Source organism: Schistocerca americana, chromosome 5 (genome assembly GCF_021461395.2).
Source record: "Schistocerca americana isolate TAMUIC-IGC-003095 chromosome 5, iqSchAmer2.1, whole genome shotgun sequence".
NCBI lineage: Eukaryota > Metazoa > Arthropoda > Insecta > Orthoptera > Acrididae > Schistocerca > Schistocerca americana.
The window spans coordinates 143436254-143462505 of NC_060123.1; the positions used below are offsets into that span (position 1 = coordinate 143436254).

Sequence of the window (26252 nt, forward strand, 5' to 3'; positions counted from 1 at the left end):
TCAGGTCTTCTCACAATGATGCAGCCTAGCAAGTTGCATGTTTCTGAAAGAATATCTTGTTTCTCCTCTCCTTCCTCCTCCATCCCCTTTCTCAATGATTTGGTAACTGATACTCAAGAAAGCCAAAATCATTGTAATTCCTGAGAATGATTCATATCATTGCAGTTTTAATTATGTAACTGAAAAGTTACCCAAACTTCAAAATATTATAAATATGGATGAAATGGCAGTAATTCAAAACACTCTTGTATTAACAAATTTATAAAAAAGAGTGTATTAGTGAAAAAGTTCTTGATATTGAAGGTATCAGTGGACCCGAAAGGCGTTCAGTATGCAGCAAAAAAATTTTTTGATCATTTGCCTGATAGCATAAAATGTCAGGCAAGTAACAAAGTAAATTTTTAAACTAAAATCATTTCTCCTAGACAACTCCTATTTCATTAATTAATTTTTATTTAGCCCATAGAAAAACCTTGTTTGTAAGTGTAGCTGCATGAGTAGGACTAAAAAATTATATGTTCATTAATGTGAATGCTTAGGCTGTATATGTGTCCTGTAAACTGACTCATTCCACATAATTTCAACAAAAAAAATTGTTCAGATGATCTGTGGAATATTTATCTAACTAATAAGGTTGATGGCACAGTAATAAGGTAAACGGGGTGAGGTTAAGGCCTAAGAGTGCCATGTTCCAACCCACATCTTGCACTGAATTTTTCATAGGTTTGTAGCAGAAATTTTGTGTGTTTGTTTTGACAGAGCCCTTCCCAACCCCAAAGTTTCCCTCATTATTTTTATCCACCTTTTCTGCATCATTATTACTATTATTATTAATGCTAACAATAATAATATCTGTTGAGATAGCAGCTCATTTCTCAATATTTTTCAGAAACGTTGTGTTGACTTCTATAGAAATGAAAGTGACTTTATAAATTTCTCGGAAAGTTACAGAGGAAACATTAGCTACCTTGATAAGCTCAAGGTAAGTATATAAGTGTCTGTAAGTTCAGTACAAAGTAATTATCTTTTCATGAATAATGTATTAATTTTTGATTTCAGACAACATTATCATCAAAATTCCCACGTGATCAAAGTGATGGCATCCTTTGGAGTTTCATTTGTGACCTTGTGTGCCCTGGGGGAGGAGCTACAGAAAATGGTCTTAGTTTTCTGAATAAATTATTTGGCAGCCCAGAAATTCAAAATAGTAGTCCTGTCCCCTTGGATAAAGTGAACCTCCTAGTTCCCAGCATTCCAATGGCATCCTCGGCTAAATCATCACCTGTTAACTTGGCAGGTGGGAATATGATGATGAGTGCGGACATTGCTGCAGCATTATTTGGAAGCGGAAAGTTTCCATCGCCTACATCTCTCATGGGTTTATCTGCAGAAGCTAGTAGGTCTTTAATTGGATCAAGTGGTATTAGCAACATGTTTATGCCACCTTTGGGTTTTAAAATGGATAATATTAGTTTATTGAAACCTCTTACAAACACAGTTTCTAATCCAGTGGCAAGTACTTCAAAAGCTTCCAGTCCTGTAGCTTCCAGTCCTGTTTCAGACACTAGAAGTGCATCACCAGCAAAGACACCACAGACTGAACCTGTAAATCTGACAGCTGCAGAAAGTACTGAAAAAAATTCTACAATGATAAACATGGAAACAACATGAAACTCCATGTTTTAATTTTAATGTTGTAGTTATTATAGTATTTTAAAACTGTAATTTATATTTAACATTTTCTAAGCAGTTCACTTTCCCAAGTGACAATTTTCTATTTTGTTGACGTGTGATGAGGGATATAGAATATGGACCATTTTGGAATAGTGCAGGTAATGTCTGTACATTATGTACAGGCTGGATAATATGACTGGAAACACTTGTTTGATTTTTGTATTATCGGAATACACTTACTTTCATTGAAGCAACAGAAATTTCTGTGCAGACATTTCTGGTTAAGGAGTTCTTCATGTCTCAGAATCTCCTTTTAGGGATTGTGTGGATAAACTGTGTGTTTATTTTAGAATTACTGGTAGGAGTCAGCCAGCAAAAGTGACCACCTGAGTATTACAGATATGTTAAAACAGGGCTGAGAATTGAGCACAGTCCCTTGTGCTTTACAGGCAGTGCTCTTTCTTGTGGAATCAAAGCACTTGACACACATCATCTCAGTAAGTCAGTATGACACTGTGTCTCTCCTTTCTCACCATATCCATATTGGTCTTCGTTTCCTTTTACTGCCATTGACAACGAGAAACATTTTACTGAAACAAATGTACAGTAATATTTTTATTATACAGTGCCTTTTACGTTCATGTTGTGTAATACATATGTGATAAAACTGAATGGCTGATGTAAGTTTTGAAAGGCATTATGAGGGAAAAATATGAATTTACTTATGTAGGTTATGTAATAGTGACATTAATGTCATGGGGTTCTTAAAAATTTTGTCTTCATTGTTGTAAATAAAAAATTCTTTGCTCTGAATAGGATATTGAAACTGGTGATGTAATATTTATAGTGGGTCAGTATTGGTAAGTGTCTTATTTTGATTTTCTGAGCTGTAAAATCATATGTACTCTCTGATGCATTTGATGATTTACCAGTAACAAAGTGATGGACAGTACAGGATGAATGTATCCCAGCTAGGTGGAAAAGTTGCTGTTATGGATCTTCTGGCTCTGTACACTAAATTATACATGGCTTAATTTTACCTGAGATTATTTTAGAAAATTTGAGTGTGTCCTGAGATGCTACAAGCGTTGTTGTGTAAAGTTAATACTGATCCCATTGAGTAGATATGATGATGCTATAATTTTTGAAACATTGGACCTGGCTTTATACTTTTTGGTGTATGTTGTTTTTCAGGCGTTGGAAAATCCAGGATGGAATGTAACAATATTATTTTTTCATAATTTTCATAATATTGTTATTTCAGACATCGTTTCATCTCTGTACCTAGCTTATTTCAGACATCGTTTCATCTCTGTACCTAGCAGCAGACTCATTCTGCTATATTCTAGAAACAGTGGAAATATCCGTTGTAACTAAAGTAATTTCCTACTTCTTAACAACATTGTACCATTTTAGACTTGTATTATTTAGTCTTGTACTATTCAACACAATTTTTCCTGCCTGTGATCAAGACCTTAAATTAGTTGCTTTGTGAATCTGAATAATGTAGTCTTCTGCTCTTTTCCTTTGCTTTATGCAACTTATACCTCACATAATTAGTTCTGAGAATAGTAAGAAAACTTAAAGTAATATATCCTCCAATATTAAGCACTTGTAAAGGTGTGGGATGAGTATAAGACATCTTGAAGTGTGGGAAGTTTAGCACATCACTGAAAATATGCCAACATTACTTGGAAAACTGTGAATGAATAAAAAGATGTGCATCCAAAATATTAAAAATCATACAGTTACTAAGACACATAGATAACAGCAATTGACAAGTCTGTTGTAAATAGACCTGGATAAATTAGTGCAAGGTAGCAAAGAAAATTTAATGATAATTCAACATATTACAGAAATAAGTTGCATTTACATAACAGGCCCATTTGTGGGATACCATTGGTTAAGGTATAGGTTGCATTACTAAAATCACAAATTTAACAGTTTCTTTAAACAAAATTTTATCAGAAATATATTAACTATTACAGAAAAAATCCTTTTATATGTTAAGCGGGAGAGAGGAGGGAGCACCTATATGGAACACAATCATTCTTTATATCTCTCTTTAGCTTGAATAACAGCCTCCATACTGAAGAAATGTGGGGGCATCTCATAAGTCTTGCTAGGCCCAACTCTAAGCATGTGAAGAATGGCAGGAAGTTTTGTTTTGGCAACAGTTGGGATGTTCTCCGGCTCATGTGAAAGCCAGTGGTCATTTCTCCTGTTGATTTTTGTATCTACCATGAAATCTCCTTGGAAAAGAGTCTGATTTGCTCCACTTCATTAATTTCGAATGAACACAGAAGAAAACTGCAGCAGCCGACTTGTTTTGCCCTATCAGTCTTGAAAAGCATGTCTTTACTTTCCGTGTTTGGAGTTTATTTTGAATGTCCTCATTGACAATTCTACTTGTTGTTGGTCCACTTACACCATTAACGATTGCCAGTGATCACAATAAATGCCTGGGATTCTCTAAAATCTGCATTTGACCTCTTTCAAAAACTGCAAGTGTTCTCACAGTGCAGACTTTCAAATGGCACTCCCTTGCCGGTACACGGAAATATTTGTTTAAGTGATGTCGAGGCAGATATTTTGTAGCAATATCGTGAATGGTGTCTTTCCATTAATTAAAGAAGTGAATTATACCTGCGGCTGAGAGACCAATTTTGAAGGCCTTTGGCAGTCGAGCTTTTTTTTAAAGTCAGATACAGTACTTTCTTTCAAGAACTCGGGCATTATGAGATTAGGACTGGTTACTAAAAACAGTTGGAGGTGACCTCTGATGGAAGCAGGGTAGGATGTTTAAATTTGTCCAAATTTTGGTCATGCACCCTGCAGAAGTCAGAAATGTGAGTTCAAGGATTACGTGCTAGAAGTTAAAACATAAAACAATAATTGTGGTAACATCATCTGAGGAATAAGCTGTAACACAAATAATAGCTTGAAAAAATGAAAGTTGGTGTACAACAGTATTAATGTGAAATAATGACAGTGTTGTCCTAAGTTAGCATTGCCTGTATGGGTGCATCCTTTTTCAGCAGACACCACTCAGATCTTTTTATAAGTACAATTACATGAGCAGTATTAGAAAGAAGGAAATTTTGGAGCTCGAAAAGGCTGTTACACATATTATTTTTGGCACTTTAGTTGAAGATTAACTTTTACATTTTCTCAAAAGCAATTGTTTTGTTTGTAAATGATGTGTCGACAGAAGTGCCGACACAGTGTGATTTGAGGGGACCGCAATGCACACTATAAACACACGAAGGATGGCGTGAGGTCTGAAACAGGATACGTGATGAATGCTATAAAGAAAAGTACGTAGCTTTCAGAATACTTAACTTTAATCCATCCTTGTTGTATACATCGTTCTTGATGAGACATGCTTTATACTATAAGTATCAATTGCTATGTAAGGCTAATGGTGCCTTGCTAGGTCGTAGCCATGGACTTAGCTGAAGGCTATTCTAACTATCTGCTCGGGAAAGGAGCGAGGCTTCGTCAGTGTAGTCGCTAGCAAAGTCGTCCGTACAATTGGGGCGAGTGCTAGTCCGTATCTCGAGACCTGCCTTGTGGTGGCGCTCGGTCTGCGATCACACAGTGGCGACACGCGGGTCCGACATGTACTAATGGACCGCGGCCGATTTAAAACTACCACCTAGCAAGTGTGGTGTCTGGCAGTGACACCACAGTAAATCCATAACATGTGCTTATCTGAAACTATGTGAATGCATGAAACATTTGTTTGAAAAGATTTCTTTATAATGCAAGTGGCAGCAGAAAGGTTTTCCTTTCATGTGCCAAAAACAGCTGATTAGTGGTGACAGTGAGCATTTTGATTTTTTCCCCCCCTTCCACTTGCACATGTCAACTTACTGGATGTTTTAGGCAGCTTAACTATGATGCCCACACCTAGTTATCGCACTACAAATGTAAAACTTGCGAAAGTAGAGACTGAACAAGATGATTTCAGCAGCCGAGTCACTGGACTGAGGAGTGTGTTTTAAATCGCTGCATTCCATCATGACCTCAATGTTCAGATAATAAGTTGGTGAATTTCAACTGTCCTGTAGTGTGTGAGAATTTGTCAATTCCCAGTTGAACACTAAAATTGTTTTCTAGGTATCGTTCTTGTATAGGTGTTTTCTCTTGTCAGTGTGAAGATCGTGTGAACTGTCTCATTTAAGTTGCTACAAGTAAACAACAGGCTGGGGACGGCTATACAATATGATATATGAACTCGTTGCTTTCTTGATATGGCTTACAAAAATTCTCTTTTGTCCATCTTGCTTTCTCTGGCATCTGGTTCATTCCATTGCTGCAGAACAAAACTAATTCTTCCTTTTATTCTGTATGTCAGTGTCTGTCTGTTCATTGTATTAGGGAAGTTGTGAAGAAAACTGACTAAGGATAATCATATTTTAAAACTGAAGTGACCAGATATTTTTCCTGTAAGTGACATTTTATTGTGTTGAATGATATCCAGCAAATAAATGGGTTTCTTTTGCTTTGAGTTTCTCTCTTTTTTTCTACAGATTATCATTGATAGACATGCAAGTTACTCAGTAATTCACATGCAGTATCAAAAGTATTTATCATGGTCGCCTTTCTTTGGGAGAATTAAGTAGGTTCACTGATATATTTTTTCTTGTGGCTGTGTGAGCTTTTATAAATTTGTTCAGTGTTCTATAAAATGATGGTTCTGGTGATTGTGAACAAAAGGGTTGTCAGCATATCATCTGTTCGAAACAATTATTGAGGTTTAAGAATTAATTTGAATGTAAAATTTGCGACAGAACTGTTTATTTACCATTTATGCTGAAAAATAGCAGAAACTGTTAAAATAAATATGCATTTCTCAGGTTTGTGTGGACGATTTTACAGAACTTTAAAATTTTTACAGACTGTACTACATCCATGCTGTGGTACTTAACACACTGAATGAAGATCAGTTAATTTAACTCTCATCACTCTTGCCGTAGTCAGTTCTCTATTCTGATGATTGTACAAGCATTGTAGACATTTGATGCCTTTTTTACCAGTTGTATTATTAATTGTTTCACACAGTAAGTTGTGTGCAGTTAAGGAACATTATTTAGATTTTTGAGCCTATTTAATAAACCCACATATTTTATTTCTGGATCTTCAGCCAATGTTTATTAGCAATTTTTCTGACGTTATGTCAGCATGAGTGGGTGGAATTGTTTGACGTTCACCCTCCGTTTGTGGTGGCTGACAGGAGTTGAGCCCTCTTCCGTAGATTTATATGTCTGTCGTAAAAATGTGTGAGGGCTCTTCTCTGGTGAGTACTGATGTGGTCAGAAAAATTGTTGAACTAACATTGGTCAGAATTTTGAGGCAGAAGCCAAGAGGCATCAATAAGTGACCATGAAAGCTTCAACAGTTTTGTACAAATCAGCTGTTAAGATTTGTTTTAAAGTAAGCACACATGATTAAATCTCATATGATCATGATCTCTTATTCACCTCTCTTATTTCTTCAGTATCTGACTGTAAAAGTTAGCATATAATCTTCCAATGGTGTACATGTTTTTGTCTGGTTACGTTTATGATACTGTTTGGTATTTGCTTGTGTGCTACCTTATAAGGGGCTGTTTGCGTATAATTTTGAAAATGTAATTGTTTTAATACCTACATAAAATATTTTGCTATTTTTTCATCTTTCCTTCTCAATTTCTTAATGACACACTGTATTACCATTTTAAAAAAATCTGGGAAGCAAGTGTGTCTGTAGTAGTATTTCTTATGATCAGTTCATTGAAAGTTTTTGCCACATAAAATATCAGGTGCTGTTAGCATGCTGTATCAAATATTTCACAGCTGCTGTTGTTTTGTCATTATACTTTACTGCTAGACTGTCCTGAAAGTTTGCTTTGTCTTCAAAATAATTGGCAGGGCAAATGAAACAAAATACTTGACATTGTATTGGTTTCAAGAGAAAATTCCTGTTGTGTGTGCCTGTCAATTCAATTAGAAATGCAAGATCTCATACCCACTGAGAATCCTCAAACTCTTTTACCATCTCCTCACCCTTTTATTTTTTTTTTAATATCCATGAATAGTGTTATGTTTTCACTCATGTTTCGAATACAGATTGACACAGAAGTCTGTTAACATTTGAAAATTCAGTTCTTCACAGTAAAAACTGACATACATGCTTGAAATGACAAAGTATTTTATTGAAACAAAAGAATGTGCACAAAATGACCAACAGGGTGCTTCATATGTTACAAAAGCAGTAATTAACATAACAGTTTGTTTTTAGCAAATATAGTGTTCATTATAACAAATGATCAACATGTTGGTTGTCTTCATCAGCAATACCTGTATTTGAGGGACAATGTTGTGAACAACACTGCTCAGCCTATCTTTAGGTAGGTTAGAAATTTCTGTTAGATCTTGTCTTTTAGCATCCCTTATGAGGTCAGGTGATCACGATGGCCTTGCGACTTCCAGTTAACTCCACCACCACTGATCTCACAGGTTGAAGTCTGGGAACCTGAGAGGCCTAGCATGGTGGAAGTGGTGGCTCATCATGCAATCTTCATCAAATTGTGTGCCCAAGAAATCTTTCAGGCATGTAGCAATGTGGGTTGGAGTGCCTTCCAGCAGGTATTTATCAGCCAGGCTAGGGATGGTGCAATTTCATAATGTATTGGTGTACCTTGCACCTGTCATGCTGACAGTTTGAAAAGTAGCACTCTGCATTTCCTTGAAGGAAAAGGGTCCAATCACAATTGATGTAAATACACCCTCACGACAACTTTCTCATCATCCTATGGGGTTTCCACAACGGTTCTAGGATTTTTGGTTGCCCAAATTATGCAGTTATGGGTGTTTTTGTCCTTTTGAAGAGGAAGTATTTCGGAAAGAGGAATTTCCACCAGGCATAAAATTGTTGTGGCAGTTACAAAGCATTGTTTCACAGACGCAAGGATACATGACTTTCACTATCTTGAGAGGTACGTGATAACTCGGTTTTGTTGCAGCACTATTATGCACTACATGATTTTCATCCTTGTAGTGCGTCACCGGGAAGAGTTAGAAGTCGAGGAAAAAAACACATGATGTTTAATCAGTAATAGTAATAATTTTAAAAATTATTCTTACCTCTTTATCTCTGTTCTGTCTTATCCAAGAAGTTTGGCTTTCCTTTTTGTACTATTCAAATTGATGACAATGTTCTCATGAAACAGCTGGAAATGTCATTTTGCATTAATTATACTTATTCAACACCTATAATTTTATATCACAAAACTGAGTGCCAGTTTGTTTATCAATAAAAAAAAGTAATTTTCTCCCTAATGTGAGTTGAAGCATAAGGATTCATTAAGATTTTCAGTTTGAGCATCTTAACTGCAGCCTTTTTTTCTCACTAATTTTGTTTTGTTACTACAAATAAGACCTCAGCATAGACAATTATGTCACAAAAAGTCAGTAAGTAATGTTGCCGTGTGTGTGTTGGTTTGAAAAGATAGTTGCAAGAATGGATAGGAAGCTTGGGGGGGGGGGGGGGGGGGGCGCTTGTGGCTGGCAAAATAGTGGAGGGAGGTACAGGCAAGAACTAAGAGCACTCGTGCCCACAGTCACTTTTGCCCATCCCTGGTGCAGATGATGAAATGCTTGTGTCTCGCTTGTAATCATGAAATTGTTATGCGGGTTGCAATCAAATACCTCACCTTTGTTTACTCTGTGTGTGATGTTTGTGTGCGGAAGCTGAATTTTATTGGAAGACCTTATTCTCTCATTCCATAAGGATTCTCTATAACATGAAAAAAAAGTACAGAAGAAAAGCAATAAACAATTATTGTTATTGTCACTGTCTGCTGGAAAGAGAGAGAGAGAGAGAGAGAGAGAGAGAATGTATGTGTGTGTGTGCTGTTAGGTTATTCTGATAGAAGTGAAAAAATTTTGTATAACACATAATTATATAACTGTATATGAGGACAGATTGCTACTCACCAGATAGAAGAGACTGCAGACAGGCACATAGGAAAGGACGACCCAGTTTTGCCATAACAACAGGAGCAAGTCAAATGAAGGTATTTGTAACAGAAAGAAAGATGCTATTTTACTTCACTTAAATTTCTGAATTGATAAGGAGAATTAGCTTTATTTGTGTCTTGAATATAACTCATTAAGCATCAGTGATGGCCAGCAGACATTTCGTAATTATTTGTTTTGTTACACTGCCTTTATTTTGTTTGCAGTAGCATATTTCACCGAACTTTAACCAGATAGAAAATTTAAAAAATAAATGCTACTTGAATTAGTATTGTGTGGTGGTTTTTCACATCACCATTTGGTAAAGTAATGATAAAACATGTATTAAGATAGATCACTACTTGGAACAGAAAAAGATGCAAACTTATCAGGGTGCATCACTGAGTCTGAGAGTGTCCACTAGCTGTTTGCCAGAGGCCTTTGTCTGAAAGCTGCCTAGTTATTATCAATTTCTGTTCATCTGTATGCTGTTCAAAGTGGCTTCTAATCAGTGAGTCAGTGGTCTGTCGTATAGCCTGGATTTTCCATTGAAAATAATGGTCCAAGTTGAGCTTAGGAAGTAGTCCAAGAATTCTTCCCAGAAATTTACTGAATTATAAAATTGTAAACTATTTTCTGAATGAAACATGCCATCTAATTTAATTATTCTCTTTGTGTAATAAAGTCTCACATATTAAAGTTTATTGTATTTCATAATGTGTTGAATAATGGTATACATTATGTTGAAGGGTTCTTCCTTTCTTAATTTGAGGAACTTCTGATTTTGAAAACTGATTATGTTTAAATATCAAAATCATGAAACTTCATTTACTGTCTTATATTTTTGCTTCGGAAATTTGTTCAGTTTTCTGTTAAATATTGCAAATGCCTCATTGTATAAATTGTGTTTGTCTGTGGAATGTTTGCAATTGCTTGTATCATTAAATTTTTGAAAAAAATGGTGTGTGTAATGTAGGAGGAAAAATGGTGCCATGCTTGGAAAGAACAACAGCTGGATGAAATTACTACACTTTTTAAAAGATGTATTTCACAGTTGCGTACACATTTCATTTTGGTTGCTATACCTTCCATATTGTGGTATCAAGTCATTTCATTTTATGTGTTGTATTCATTCAGCAATTTTTGGAGACTGAAGCTGTCCACCAAGTTGATGTTAAAACTCCAGTTTTGTTGCTGTCTCTTCAGTGTGCCATGTCTAACACACCAGTCAACAGCTGCATTCAGTATGCATAAACCATCTGAACTAAACTTATTTCTGTTTGTTGTTTTTTATTTTATCAGTCCTGTGAATATTACTGTTATATGAAGGATATCTTTCATGACAGTTTTAGTGGTTGTGACTATGAAAATATGCTGTGTCCATCATTACCTTGATAATAATCATACATTTATGTTTTTATCATTTTTCCTGTTGCAGTGTTACGTTTTATACAGTTTTGTATTTGCTGTAATAAAAGTAATGTTTTGTAAGATTCTTTAAAAAAGGTTCATGTTATCTGCCTTCTTCTTTTGACAACCCTAATGAACATTCAAGTAGTTGGATCAAACAGGTAATGCCATATTAATATATTTTCATGATTTATATTGTAATACTGAAGTATGTTAGCAACACTTCCATGTATCAGACTGAATGCATTCAAAACTGGTCATTAAAGACTGTGACACATTACTTTGGCTTCTGCAGTGCCCCAAATATATATTTTTTTTCTTTCAAATAGTTATTGTATCCTGATCATATTCACATAAGTACACTATTAACTATATTATACCCAAACCCGGTAACTGGTGTAAGCTGATGTGATTAGTAATGTGTGTACACTCTGTTTGCTGTCAATTATGATCATCAATAATGTGGTGGATGCACATATTAAAATGTCATTGTTGACCAAGAGGTGAATCAGTCATTATATTATTACAGTGAGAACTGTTACATGGCTAGTATAACGTGATGTATGATAGTAAACGGTAACATTTCTGTAATTATGTATAACTTACACTGAACCACAAGAAAACTGAAGTGTTTGTAAAGAAAATAATATATTGTTTAACTGCTTGCAACCAAGTCAAGCCACAGGCAAGCATTGACTAAAAATCTAAGTTCTTTATGTAAGCTGAACAAAAGTTCTGGCTTTCCAAGTTTACATCCTATAAGATTTGTATCACTACAGATGAACAGTAATTACTTGCATGATAAATTTGTTCTCTTCCCTGTACTTGTCAAGTCAAGGAAAGTTTGGACTTCGTTGTTGACAGAAATTGAAGGTCAAACAATAGCAGTGAAGTTTGTTGGAGCCGAGTGTCAAAAGACAAAATATATCAAAGCTGTGCTGGATACAACATGCACAAAGATCAGTGCTGAATGGATATTATGTGAGAATTTTTATTGATAGCTAGAATTTGGTAGTATTATATGCTAGGTCTGTTACGTGTTTCTGTTTTATGTCAATGATTTGCCCACATATCTAAACTCAGTCAGCAATGTAAGGAAAAGATAGATTGCTACTTACTGTTAAGATGACACGTTAAGTTGCAGACAAGCATAATTTAAAGACATACATTTGCTTTTGGGCACAGTCTTCATCAGAAAAAGAAGAGAAACTCACACATTCATTCAGACAAGCAAGCACACCACATGCACACGACTGTCTCATATCTGGCAGCTCGGTGTAGGAGTCTTTTAATTCTACCTGTCTGCAACTTAACATGCCATCTTAACGGTAAATAGCAATCTATTTTTTCCTTGTATTGTTAAAGTTCCAGTTTGCGGATTATACATCTATATTAATCTTAAAACCAGAAAGCAGAAGAAATTCCTGACTAAATCATACAGCATAGAAAGTGGTTCAAAGTAAATGGATTACCTCTGGACTTATATCTTAAACCCCTGTGGTACAGCTCAGGATCAATATTCAAAACCCAGGAAATAACTTTAGTCACAAAAATGAAGACATAACAAAAGTTGCATCTGTTACATTCCTAGGGTTAAATTGAGTTTAAACTGGAGTACACTTGTTAATTATCTTGTAAGTATATGATTAGATTAGATTTACTTTCATTCCAATTGATCCGTAGTGAGGAGGTCCTCCAGGATGTAGAACATGTCAGAAAAACAACAATACATGAAAAATATTTAAAACTAAAACAAATACGCTAATGTACCATTCCACAGGTCCCAAGTGGAATGATTGTCATTTTTTAATGAACACTATATGAAAGAGTCATTTTACGAATACTAATGCACTGAATTTTAAATAAAAAAGTTTTTTTATTTACTTATAAGGTAATAAATGTGAAATACAACTACTATAATACTTATTTACAATGAACACATTACTGCACTGAAATGGTGCAGAAGTTATATTGTACTTATACACACACACACACACACACACACACACACACACACACACACACAAAAATGAGTTGGTTTTACTGAGAAATTCATCAATGGAGTAGAAGGAGTTGGCCACCAATAAATCCTTTAGGCTTCTCTCAGACTGAATTTCATTGGTTGTCAAGCTTTTTATGGCTGCTGGCAAGTTATTGATTATGTGTGTTCCTGAATAATGCATACCTTTTTGTGCAAGACTAAATGACTTTAAATCCTTGTGAAGATTATTCTTATTTCTCGTACTGATTCCATGAATTGAGCTGTTGGTTTGAAAAAAACTGATATATTTTTAATGACAAATTTCATTAAGGAATAAATATATTGGGAAGCAGTAGTTAGTATCCCTAGTTCCCTAAACAGGCTTCTGCAGGATGTTCTTGAGTTCACACCACATATAACTCTTACTGCACGTTTTTGTGTCCGGAAAACTTTAGCTTGGCTTGATGAATTACCCCAAAAAATAATCCCATATGACATTATAGAATGAAAGTAAGCATAGTATGCCAGCTTTTTCATTTTTATATCCCCTATGTCTGACACAATTCACATTGCAAATAGAGATTTGTTAAGACACTTCAGCATTTCTGTGGTGTGCTCCTCCCAGTTGAATTTATTATCAAGCTGTAATCCCAAGAATTTAACACTGTCCACTTTTTCTATCTGCTTGTCATCGTATGTTAAGCATATACTCGTGGGACACCCCTTTAAAGTTCTGAACTGCATGTAGTGTGTTTTTTCAGAGTTTAGTGACAAAGAATTGGCTAGGAACCAGTGATTAATGTCCACAAATATTTTATTAGCTGATCTTGCTACGACTATACTTGATTTGCTATTTATTGCAATGTTTGTATCATCGGCTTTGAATTTGCAATACAGATACAGTGCTATTGACATGGCCACACAGAATACAACGTATCATCGTTATTATGATTTAGTTACATACTGAAGCTAAGCTGCTGCAAAGAATAAACATGCGTACTGCACATCAAAGATAATCATGTTTGCACTTTATTTTAAAAAAACAGCATGTATATCAGTTATTGAAAAATCGTGATTTGCACACAGCTGTATTGTCACTTTGCTAAACAACCAATTTTAGTCATAAACAGACCATCCTCAGGTATAATACAAGGTGTGTGACAACACTGAGTTACCTGGCAATGTTGTGCCGTTCTACTTGTGTAGACCAGTATGTTCATCATTTCCAGATGCTCAGTCCCAAGTTTTAGCTGTTTACAGCCACCACACGATTTTTGAGAGCGCCATCAGTAAAGTTGTGTGTAACCAAAAATGGAACAGCAGAATTTAGAGCAACATTATGCCATCAAGTTTTGTGTTAAACTTGGTAAACCAATGAATGTGACTTGAAAAGTTGAAACAAGTATATGGGGAACTTTCATTATCAAGAGCACAAGCTTGTCACTGGCAGAGTGAGGAGTGGGACTCTGATTCGTCTTGACTGAAAAAAGCTTGAATGAGCAAATTAAAGATCAAAACAATACTGATTTGCTTTTTTGACAGTAGCAGTATCATGCATAAAGAATTTTTTCCTTCAACACAAATTATCAACCACGAAGATGTCCTTGAAAGGCTTAGGAATTGAGTGAGACTGGACATTGCAGACAAGTGGATGCTGCTTCATGACAATGCCCCATGTTACACGGTCTCTTCCATCGTGGAGTTTTTTACTTCAAAAGGCATTCCTGATATTCCCCACCGCCCCTGTTCACCTTATCTGAATCATTATTACTTTTTTCTTTTCTTGAAATTGAAAAATGACATAAAAGGATGTCATTTTGGGATTCTGGAGAAAATTCAAAGGAATGCGAATGACGTGTTAAAGGCTCTACCAGCTGAAGCCTTTCAGCACTGCTGCCAAGACTGGAAACACTGACTGTGCCAGTCTACAGCTTTGTTGTCTGAAAACAAAATAAAAACTTTGGTAAATAAAAATTAGTCTCATTGCTTTTCTCACACACCTCATATCACAGACTACAGCTCTTAACTGGCATCATGTCATAAATCAACAAATTAATCCAACTATAAACTTGGAGCACTTATAGCATACAATAGATCTTTGGTGAAGCAATTGGCAAGATTACTAATATTGAGTCTGTGATTGAAACTGGATGTTTAATAAAGTGACAATACAGCTGTGTTTAAACCATGATTTTTTCCCAGAATTTATAGAAGCTATAAATCATTTCCTCCTCAGAATAATATACATCAATTATGACGGACTTCTTTCGCAATGTAATATTTTGCTGTGCTGCCAAATGCAGCAATTTCTTTTCCTCTTTTTGTTGAGAAGTAAATGAAAGCTTCTTTTTTCCATTTGCCAGCACATGTGTAATTAAAAAAAAAAACCTTGTTCCTGTTCAGCCTGGCACTTCATTTAGCAAATCATTTCATAGCAAACAATAGCTTTTCCAGGCAAAAATCAGGTAATGAATTCAGAAACTGATTGTAAGTGGATTCTCAACAGATAACTTAATTGTGAGAATTTGTTCTGACATCTCCTTAAATGCAAATTATGTAAGGAGAAATTGTTCAACCTCAAAGAAGTAAGCAATAGATGGCATTCAAATGTACTAAAATGTTGTAGAGAATAAAATAACGAGCATGTATGTTCTGTGTTTCACTTGGTGTGGATATATCTTATCAATTTGATGTATATGTAGAGTCCAACACGTACAACCAGAGCAGCACAAGTGCTGTACAGTAGTCTCCATACAATACAGATAACTGATCAGTGTGTGTACAGTCTCAGAATTTTAGAGTGGGAACAATGCAATTATTGACATAAATATAGTGTACAGCGTGCTCCATGGCCTTGTATCCCATGCAAATAGATGTGAAACAGTGTTGGTTCTTTCCAGTGACCACATGCAGTATTAGTGGGCAATAAAAAACATGTGACTGCTTCGTCTGTTCTGTATCGAGTCAGGTGGTGATGCCGATTTCAGGTGCCACTCTGTAGGATGAGTGGTGAAGTGATGGGCTAGTGTCGTCCAGTGACAAACTCGTGGTCAAGAGAAATATTTTATTAGACTTCAGTTACACATCACACCGTTGACAATGTGATGCAGTCATGCCTCACTCCGTCATGGCAGGCAGGTGATGGCTAGCAGGCAGCTGGCCTCCAGCCTCACAAATAGGTACGTGCATCAGTGCCCTGCGTTTCTGACGCCTGGCTGCGCAGTGGCCAGTGGGCCGAGGCCCTGATGTCAGCAGTGCATTTCTTTTTTGTGCTGCATTCTGCTGTCGAGTGCCTGCACCGAGGCAGCTGAGGCCCAGCTCGCGTCTGCCGGTGAGACGAGGGAAGACTTGTGCACGGTACGTGACCTGCTACCCTCTGGCAGGAGTGTGGCAGCAGCTGGTCAGTAGTGCAGGAGGTCAATGGCCCAACCCAGTCTCTTAACCCTTGGCTTCAGCTGGTGGTGCCGTCATCTTGTTGTCTAGTGTGGCATTGATGTCATGGTGGTGCTGTTGGACTCTGAACAAATCTACCTCAAAAGTCACAGCTGTTTGTGTGGCACCATGGCTAATTTGTTGCACTAATACCCAGCCCTTCATCACTTAGCTCATAAGATAGTTCTTGCCCTGTTGTGGTGACCGTTCTGCCCGCTCCAGCTATTACCACTGTGCAGTGTAGGTTTTGATGAGCACAGCTAGCCCGTCTTTTTGTGTAAATGTTGCTATACATTGTGTGTTACTGCACTGCACTTATGAGCCAGTGGTAGCTAATGCACTGATTCATGGCAGCTTTCATTCAAAGTCATACTTGAAACTAGGTATTGCCACTATAAGTCATACAAGTGAGAAATAGTATGCTACACAAGTACAGCATATCATTCTAAATATCACTGGAAATAAGTATTTCAGGTATTACAATATTGTGAATGAGCCACGCATGTGTCTGTAAATAGCTTATGTATCATATTAAACTACAGCCAGCTGCAATGAAGTTGGTGGTGCTACTCTGAAAAACAGTGCACATTTGTCTGTGATATATCCACAGTGGCGTTCAACACTGTTTACAGTTATAATTGACTGTCATGAAGATGAATCATAACTTGTTACAGCAACTTGGAGGCATACTTTGCATGTCTAGTGCAACAGGGTGTAGTGTGGGGGAAGGCGAAGAAATGTACAGGGAAATGTCACTTTTTTCCTGCAAGATTAAAACTGTGAGCTGGACTGGAACTTTGACCCAGAACCTTGCCTTCCAGTCAATGCACATACTGACAGATATGCAGGCAATATTTCTTTGCAATATCCTTTTTTCCAGGAGTACTATGTAGTCCAGAAAGCTGTACAGGAAAATTTCTCTTGACTTTGAAAAGTAAGATAGAAAGGGTGGAAATGAAGCTGTGAGGATGCATCGTGGATAGTGGCTGGATAGTTCAGTCAATAAGAACAGTGCGTCTGAAAGGCTAAGTTCTCTTAACAGAGTTCCAGTCCAGCTGACAGTTTTAATTTGCCAGGAAGTTTCGAAGCAGCACACGTCTCACTGGGAGGTCATTTGATTTGGGAGAAATGCTCCACCATTCCTACAAACGTACAAGAATCTGAGTCATTCAACCAACATGAGTTGGCAAAGACTCCTGACAGTTATTTGCACACTATAATTTGAGAATAGTTGGGTTGTGTGAGAGAATATTTAACAACACGAACCCCCTTAACTTGTCCTTGAATTGAAATGCACAGTTCAAGGAATACAGTGTTTTATTTTGCTTTGCTTTAGGGTGCAAAAACATCTAGAGTCATACACGCCCACGTCAAAACTGTAGAAAACGAAGACAAAGAGATGAATTAAAAACTACATGTTAATACCAATGGACAGAAGAGTCGCCCCATCTGGATGGAGCACACTGCAAAGCGTTCATTGGAAAAAGTGCTGCCACATTTGCCATCATGTTGTCTATGAGTCATTGTGGTTTCAACATCACCGAGCAGCCCACTTAATTGTTAATACCTGTGAACACCTAAACAAGAGAGACCTTCATTGTTGGTATGGAATGGGAGGTCCTGTCCTTTGGCCAGAACAATTGCTGGATCTCAGTCATATTAATTTTTTCATGTAGGATTACGTGAAGTTTTTGGTGTTGGAAACCCACCAAAAACTGAAGAGAAACTAGTGGGTAAGATCCTCGTGGCCACACAAATAGTCCAGCAGAGAGCATGGTATCTTAAAGTGCAGCAAATATTTATGTACCCTTGAAATGCACATATTGAGACTGATAGTCATAACTTGTGGTTAAATTGTTGCTGTTTCAAGTTGTTTATGGCAGCAAAAAACTGAAAATTAGTGTATTATCCCCAAGTTTAGGATACTGTACAATGTATAATTTTGCCTCCTAAATGTATGGGACAACCTAAATAAGATTTCAGCGCAGTTTAAAAGTTTGTGATTGCATAATGTGTGAAATCTCGTTTAAGCTAAGTATCGGATGGGTGGTGTGACCGTCAGAATCTGGCTATGATCGATTGATTATTTATGATTAACACAATTTCGCCAACTCGAAATTTCGTACTTGTTACATTTTTTTGTGTGGGTCAGACTAATAAACCACTGCGGCGGTAGTATCGGTTAAAAGAAAGTGGAAAGTGTGCCAGTTTAAATTAATTCACTCTGGGATCTCTTCAACAGAAGCAGTGGCTCTTTCTCAATATAATAAGAGCCACGGGAATAACCACCCCATTGTAAGTGGTTAAAGAAGCTTCGCAGAACTAAGAACAACACATCACGCAGGGTGTTTTCATTCCTCAAGACCTCGTCGACCTTTTTTAAAAATAATAATAATCTTCAGCTAACCATAATAACTTGGACAACATTTTTCTACATTTACAACAATATCGCCATCCATATAATGAATATGTACTACAAGTAAAAAATAAACATTTGCCACCATTAGGTCCTGTAGTATACAAAAGTAGAACAATCCATAATGGAGCTCAGAAATCTTGGGGTGAGTATAAACAATTTTCAATCAACAATTGTTTCCCCTGCCTTTAAAAAGATTTCAATGGAGTTGCTTCTTATTATTTGGTAACATGTTATAGAATTGTTACCCAGCTTCAAATGGCCTGTGATCTGTAGCGCTTCTATTATTCATTAATAAATAAAAGTAACTGGCGGACCATTCTACGCATCAATTACGGCAATACTCGAGAAACTGGCCGCTTACGCTCTAGCACGACACGCCGGTGAAGCGTACCGGCGCTTCACCTACTGTTGTATTCGGCGCCGCGCCGGAACATGTGCTAAGACGCAATCCCAACGAGAAACGTCCCGGCCGCGCACGCCGACGCAACCCACAGTGGTCCGCACTCCCGGAGGAGGGCTCTGTGGGAGTATCGATCTCAAGACAGTCTCCGGAGAACACCCGCCACGAGAAACGGAACTTCAGCGGTAAAACGTTTTCACTAAGACAGATGGCGCTGCCGTAGGTCAAACAGATATCAACTGCGTTTTTTAAAATAGGAACCCCCATTTTTTATTACATATTCGTGTAGTACGTAAAGAAATGTGGATGTTTTAATTGGACCACTTTTTTCGCTTTGTGATAGATGGCGCTGTAATGCTCACAAACGTATAAGTACGTGGTATCACATAACATTCCGCCAGTGCGGACGGTATTTGCTTCGTGTTAAAATGGACCGTTTACCAATTGCGGAAGAGGTCGATATCGTGTTGATGTATGTCTATTGTGATCAAAATGCCCAACGGGCGTGTGCTATGTATGCTCAGGGTGTATACGACCCGGGAAAAACCCGGGAATTTTTTCATCCGGGAGAAACCCGGGAATTTTTCATTGTTTTAGCTTTCAGTTAAATTTTTGTAATTTTGACTGCAGAATTGATTCTCTAGCAAAGAATGTTATTGTATCCTGCTACTGGAGAACGATACTGCAGCAATAAAATGTAAACGAGAGGGGAAAAAATAAAACTTTAGTGGCAAAGGAAATGTGCATTTTTCGACAACAAAACACCGTGCACGCACAAGCGTCTGCAGATAGCAAAAATATATCAATGGCCGTAGGGCGCAGACTGTATGTAATTCTTCGTAACAATAAACTGCTTTTTGCTATGAGCATGACGTCACAACTGTTCACATTAGGTTCGTTTGACCAGTTGCCAGCGGTCTGTTGCGCACGCGCATTTGACTCGCGTAAAGCAGTACCTTCTCCCGCTTCCCACTACTTGAAGTGTGGCTGTTGGCTGTATCGGCAGTAGTAGAAAGCAGCCAGATGCAAACGAGAAAAATTTTTCTCGCGCGCCCTAGCTGCCAGATTCGCGCTTGCACAGAATTGTCTGAGTTGCTGTGGGGAGGGGGTTAGTCTCCACGTGACACGTGTTTACGTTAAGTGATTTCGCTGCTTCTCTTCGCGTACAGCTCCCACGTCAAATGAAAACAAAACGGATTTCTGTGGCCGGGAGCTATCAAGTGAATTAAAATACATTCACATAATCACGGAGGGAAAAAATATATTATTAATTTCAGTTTTCTGATTTTATTTTCTTTCCAAGTTATTAGCAGTCAAGCATTAATCGCCTTGCAGAAGAATGAAGTTGTTTTTGCAAACTTGCTAAAGAAATTCCGCTGAGGCAATCATTTTATTTGAAACGAAGTGTTTCATTCTACAGTATTGGCTAGTTCCAACTGTTCGCTGAATTTCAAGTGCACGTTATCATCTTCTGCCATGTATGGTAATATGCCATAATAAAGAACCAAACATGAGATCGTAGAGTACTGGTACTCCAAGAAAATTTACATCCCAAAAACCACACTGAAAAGCTTAATGCCAGATGGAACCTACTTCATTGTGAATCTGGAAAAAGCCAATTTGCACTTCAAGCCGAATTATGCATTTTAGTATGGTTTACGAAATTTCGATGCTCTTTGGAGTCTCCTCTGATACCCTGTTTCTTTTATGGTGTAATGTAAGCTCTCTTAGTGCTTTATGCACACGAACATGCGGGATTCCTACCCCACTGCAACTGCGCACGCATTATAATGCGTTTCCTGGCGCTCTCTGGCAACTGGTAAATCCAACCTATTTTAACAGTATTGCGAACGGTGGTTAGAAAAGCGTTACTTTCAAAGTATATTTCTTTTTACTCAAGATGAATTATGTTACGTGTGAAAAAGTGGGATGGATATCTAAATCACAGAGCGTTCGAAACTGAACAGTTTGAGGACCAGCCACTTACAAGAATTTCGAGTCGAGGCATTTATGTCATAATTTTAAATTTACTGGCACATTTGTGTGATGTATCTTAAAGTATAACACACGCAAAAAAGATCAATATTAAATGTGAAAGATTAGCGTGTTAATCTTAGAGACCAAAATGTGAAAGCCTAGCTTTTCTTGTAGGTATACGGTACTGTGTACATTAATGTAAACCGTTAACTTTTCCTCTTGTGTGTTCGCGCTATGTAACCACTAATCTTGCTATTGGCTGACTATAACACGTGTCCTATGCTCTGAATAGCTGCTTTCATCGGCTGGTGACATCTCGTGGCTTAAGATATGACTCGCTTACGAAAGGACATCGCAACCTCGGTTTCAACGCTCCGGAAACTAACGCGCTGTGTTTGGTGCAATTCGAATTTATACTTTCGTAATACCAAAATATGCAGCATATATGTTGCTGCAAATCAAAGGTCTTTCCAAAACTTCTCTCCTTTTTTTATTAAAAGTCTCTCCAAAACTTCTCTGCTCCGTCCTTTTTTTTCTTCGGGTAGTTCTACGCGATTATATAAAAAGTTAACCATTCAAAGGACTGATAAGTTTTACAGTTCCGAGGGAAAATCTACGGAAAACCTACTGGCACTTACCACAGAAAAAGTGTATTTTCGCCCGGGAAAAAGCATATTTTTTAAACGGGATATCCGGGAATAATTCGGGAATTTTTTTTTCCTTGTCCCCGTATACACCCTGATGCTGCTCGGTATCCTGGACGACATCATCCAAGTGTCCGGACCGTTCTCCGGATAGTTACGTTGTTTGAGGAAACAGGAAGTGTTCAGCCACATGTGAAATGTCAACAACGACCTGCAACAAATGACGATGCCCAAGTAGGTGTTTTAGCTGCTGTCGCGGCTAATCCGCACGTCAGTAGCAGACAAATTGCGCGAGAATCGAGAATCTCACAAACGTCAGTGTTGAGGATGTTACATCAACATCGATTGCAACCGTACCATATTTCTATGCACCAGGAATTGCATGGTGACGATTTTGAATGTCGTGTACAGTTCTTCCACTGGCCACAAGAGAAATTATGAGACGATGACAGATTTTTTGCACGCGTTCTATTTAGCGACGAAGCGTCATTCACCAATAGCGGTAATGTGAACCGGCATAATATGCACTACTGGGGCAACGGAAAATCCAAGATGGCTGCGACAAGTGGAACTCAGCGACCTTGGCGGGTTAGTGTATGGTGCGGCATTATGGGAAGAAGGATAATTAGCCCCCATTTTATCGATGGCAATCTAAATGGTGCAATGTATGCTGATTTCCTACGTAATGTTCTACCGATGTTACTACAAGATGTTTCACTGCATGACAGAATGGCGATGTACTTCTAACATGGTGAATGTCCGGCACATGGCTCGCGTGCGGTTGAAGCGGCACTGAATAGCGTATTTCATAACAGGTGGATTGGTCGTCGAAGCACCATACGATGGCCCGCAACTTCACCGGATCTGACGTCCCCGGGTTTCTTTCTGTGGGGAAAGTCGAAGGACATTTGCTATCGTGATCCACCGACAACGCCTGACAACATGCGTCAGCGCATTGTCAATGCATGTGCCAAAATTACGGAAGGCGAACTACTCGCTGTTGAGGGGAATGTTGTTACACGTATTGCCAAATGCATTGAAGGTGACGGACATCATTTTGAGCATCTATTGCATTAATGTGGTATTTACAGGTAATCACGCTGTAACAATATGCGTTCTCAGAAATGATAAGTTCACAAAGGTACATGTATCACATTGGAACGACGGAAATAAAATGCTCAAACGTACCTACGTTCTGTATTTTAATTTAAAAATCCTACCTGTTACCAACTGTTCATATAAAATTGTGAGCCATATGTTTGTGACTATTACAGCGCCATCTATCACAAAGCGAAAAAAGTGATCCAACTAAAACATTCATATGTCTTTACGTACCACACGAATATGTAATAAAAATGGGAGTTCCTATTTAAAAAAAAAAACCGCAGTTGATATCCGTTTGACCAATGGCAGCGCCATCTAGCGGGCCAACCATAGCGCCATCTAGTTTCCCCCTTCAAGCTAGACGAGTTTCGTTCCTTTCTTTTGTAGTTTTGTCGTTTGACGCTTATTTCATGAGATATTTGGCCCGGTCACAATCAATGGACTACACTGTGTGTTCATATTTTTATTTAATATAAAAGTCAAATCATCAAATCGTTTTATTTGAATTTTAATAAAAGCGTGTATTTAGAGAGAAACATATAACATATGATAATATTGATGACAAATAGTAGAAATTAATTAAGAAATATTTTTTATATCGTCACAAACTGGTAACCATACAATTTTGTACCTTTTTAGATGTCTTACTGTGAAAATAAAACAAGGTACCCAACTATGCTAAAAACACAGATAACTGTTTTTCTTATTTCAGTTCGCCAAACTCCTATGACCACTAAAAATTTATTTGTTTAGTAATTTCACGCTAAACTACCGAACCTTTAAAATGATTTTGTGTAGTAGTCAAATATTAAAAAATAATAATTTTAATCTAGAGGAATTTATTTCACCACTTGCTACAGTTATTGATAATCTTAGCAATATTCTTAAGCAATAGTATGATTTGGAGCAAAATTTACTTTTGTAATTAAGCACAGTGTATTGCTTACACTTTTCTTTTGTCCAAAAAAGTAGATACTTTTGAAATTCCCTTCGCTTGTTCTTCTACCCCACTGATGTAAACAGAATCACTATTAGTTAAAACACATTCTAAATTCTTACAGTGTTTTAGTAGAATTTCTTTGGACTTGTTATTTAAATTATATGTATGTATATATGAGAACTTAAAATAGTTACTTGATTACTAAGTTGTACAAATCTAACAGCTAGTGCATTTGTGCTTCATCGACTGTAAAAAAAAGAATGTATTTTATATTGTTCTTTAGGATCTTCAACAAGTTTACCTCATGATTCAGATGAGAATTTCCATTTTAGTCTTACAATGTGGTGTCATGTTATTGTTGATTCAATACCTTTTTGTCAATAACAGTTTCTTTGAAGGGCGAATCTGATTGGAGATTTATGACCAATAACTAATGAACACAAAAATGTAAATTGTTGAAAACAGTTCAATAATCCTAAGGTCTTATATTAAATTATCCATTTATTGGTTTTGTGAATTCTTAGAAAGGTGTCGTAGACAATTTTGAGTTGGAATCTCAAAGGCTTTCAGGCATCTATCCTGCTGTCCCATCTAGTGTTACACAAACGTTTCAAAGTTAATCCTTGGACATGTATCCAAGGTATTGCTCATCCAAAAGTATATGCCATTATCAGCTTCCAAGGAAGCTTTTGCCATGTCATTGACAACAACTTTGAGAAACTGACTACTACATGGAATGTAGGATGCTAGCGAATGGTATTGCTTAATTTTAGATCGCACTTCTGCTTTATCACTCCTCATATGGACTGTTGTCGTATCTTTCCCTCTGATATCCTGCCAGTTCAAACCCATGTTATTAAGTTCTCCAGCTATAATATCACACATTCTTTTTCTTGGGATCTTTCGACTGGGAAGATGCTTAAAAAGCTTTCATTACTTTTAATTTCAACATCATAGACATTTTTATTGATTGAAACATATCTGATTGCAACTCATTTGCTCTATATTACTAACATCAGGAGTATGGTCTAAAATTATGGAAAAATATTTGGATTTTTTAAAATTTCATCAGTAATATGAGAGTCTGCACTTTCATGCAACGGATCTGTAATGTCCTTTTTTTTCCTGAGATTGAGAGTTTTATTCTCTTCTTTCTTTAGTCCCCCTCCCCATGAACCATGGACCTTGCTATTGGTGGGGAGACTCGTGCACCTCAGCGATACAGGTAGCCATACCGTAGGTGCAACCATAATGGAGGGGTATCTGTTGAGAGGCCAGACAAACGTGTGATTCCTGAAAAGGAGCAGCAGCCTTTTTAGTAGTTGCAGGGGCAACAGTCTGGCTGATTGACTGATCTGGCCTTGTAACACAACCAAAACGGTCTTGCTGTGCTGGTACTGTGAAGGGCTGAAAGCAGGAGAAACTACAGCTGTAATTTTTCCCGAGAGCATGCAGCATTACTTTATGGTTAAATGATGGTGGCGTCCTCTTGGGTAAAATATTCCGGAGGTAGAATAGTCCCCCATTCGGATCTCCGGGTGGGGCTACTCAGGAGGACTTGTTGTCAGGAGAAAGGAAACTGTCGTTCTATGGGTCAGAGTGTGGAATGTCAGATACTTTAACTGGGGAAGTAGATTAGAAAATTTAAAAAGGGAAATGGATAGGTTAAAGTTAGATATAGTGGGAATCAGAGAAGTTCGGTAGCAAGAGGAACAAGACTTCTGGTCAGGTGAATACAGAGTTATAAATACAAAATCAAATAGGGGTAATACAGGAGTAGGTTTAATAATGAATAAAAAATAGGAGTGCGGTTAAGCTACTACAAACAGCACAGTGAACGCATTATTGTGGCCAAGATAGACACGAAGCCCACGCCTACCACAATACTACAAGTTTATATGCCAACTAGCTCCGTAGATGACGAAGAGATTGATGAAATGTATGATGAGATAAAAGAAATTATTCAGATATTAAAGGTAGACGAAAATTTAATAAACATGGGTGACTGCAATTCGATAGTAGGAAAAGGGAGAGAAGGAAACATTGTAGATGAATATGGATTGGGGGTAAGAAATGAAAGAGGAGGCATGCTGGTAGAATTTTGCACAGAGCATAACTTAATCATAGCTAATACTTGGTTCAAGAGTCATAAAAGAAGGTTGTATACATGGAAGAACCCTGGAGATACTAAAAGGTATCAGATAGATTATCTAATGGTAAGACAGAGATTTAGGAACCAGGTTTTAAATTGTAAAACATTTCCAGGGC

At 37.3% G+C, this 26252-nt stretch overlaps 1 protein-coding gene across 2 annotated transcripts in view; it reads left to right on the forward strand.

The window, feature by feature from the left end:
* Positions 1–4985, forward strand: part of LOC124615939 (MPN domain-containing protein) — a 158410-nt gene extending 153425 nt beyond the window's left edge. For both annotated transcript variants that reach the window (XM_047144129.1, XM_047144130.1), the window contains 2 exons: positions 890–982; positions 1060–4985. In XM_047144129.1, coding sequence (XP_047000085.1) covers positions 890–982; positions 1060–1671 — 705 coding nt within the window. In that variant the 3' untranslated portion in view covers positions 1672–4985. The remainder of the gene's footprint in view (positions 1–889; positions 983–1059) is intronic.
* Positions 4986–26252: the final 21267 nt, after the last annotated feature.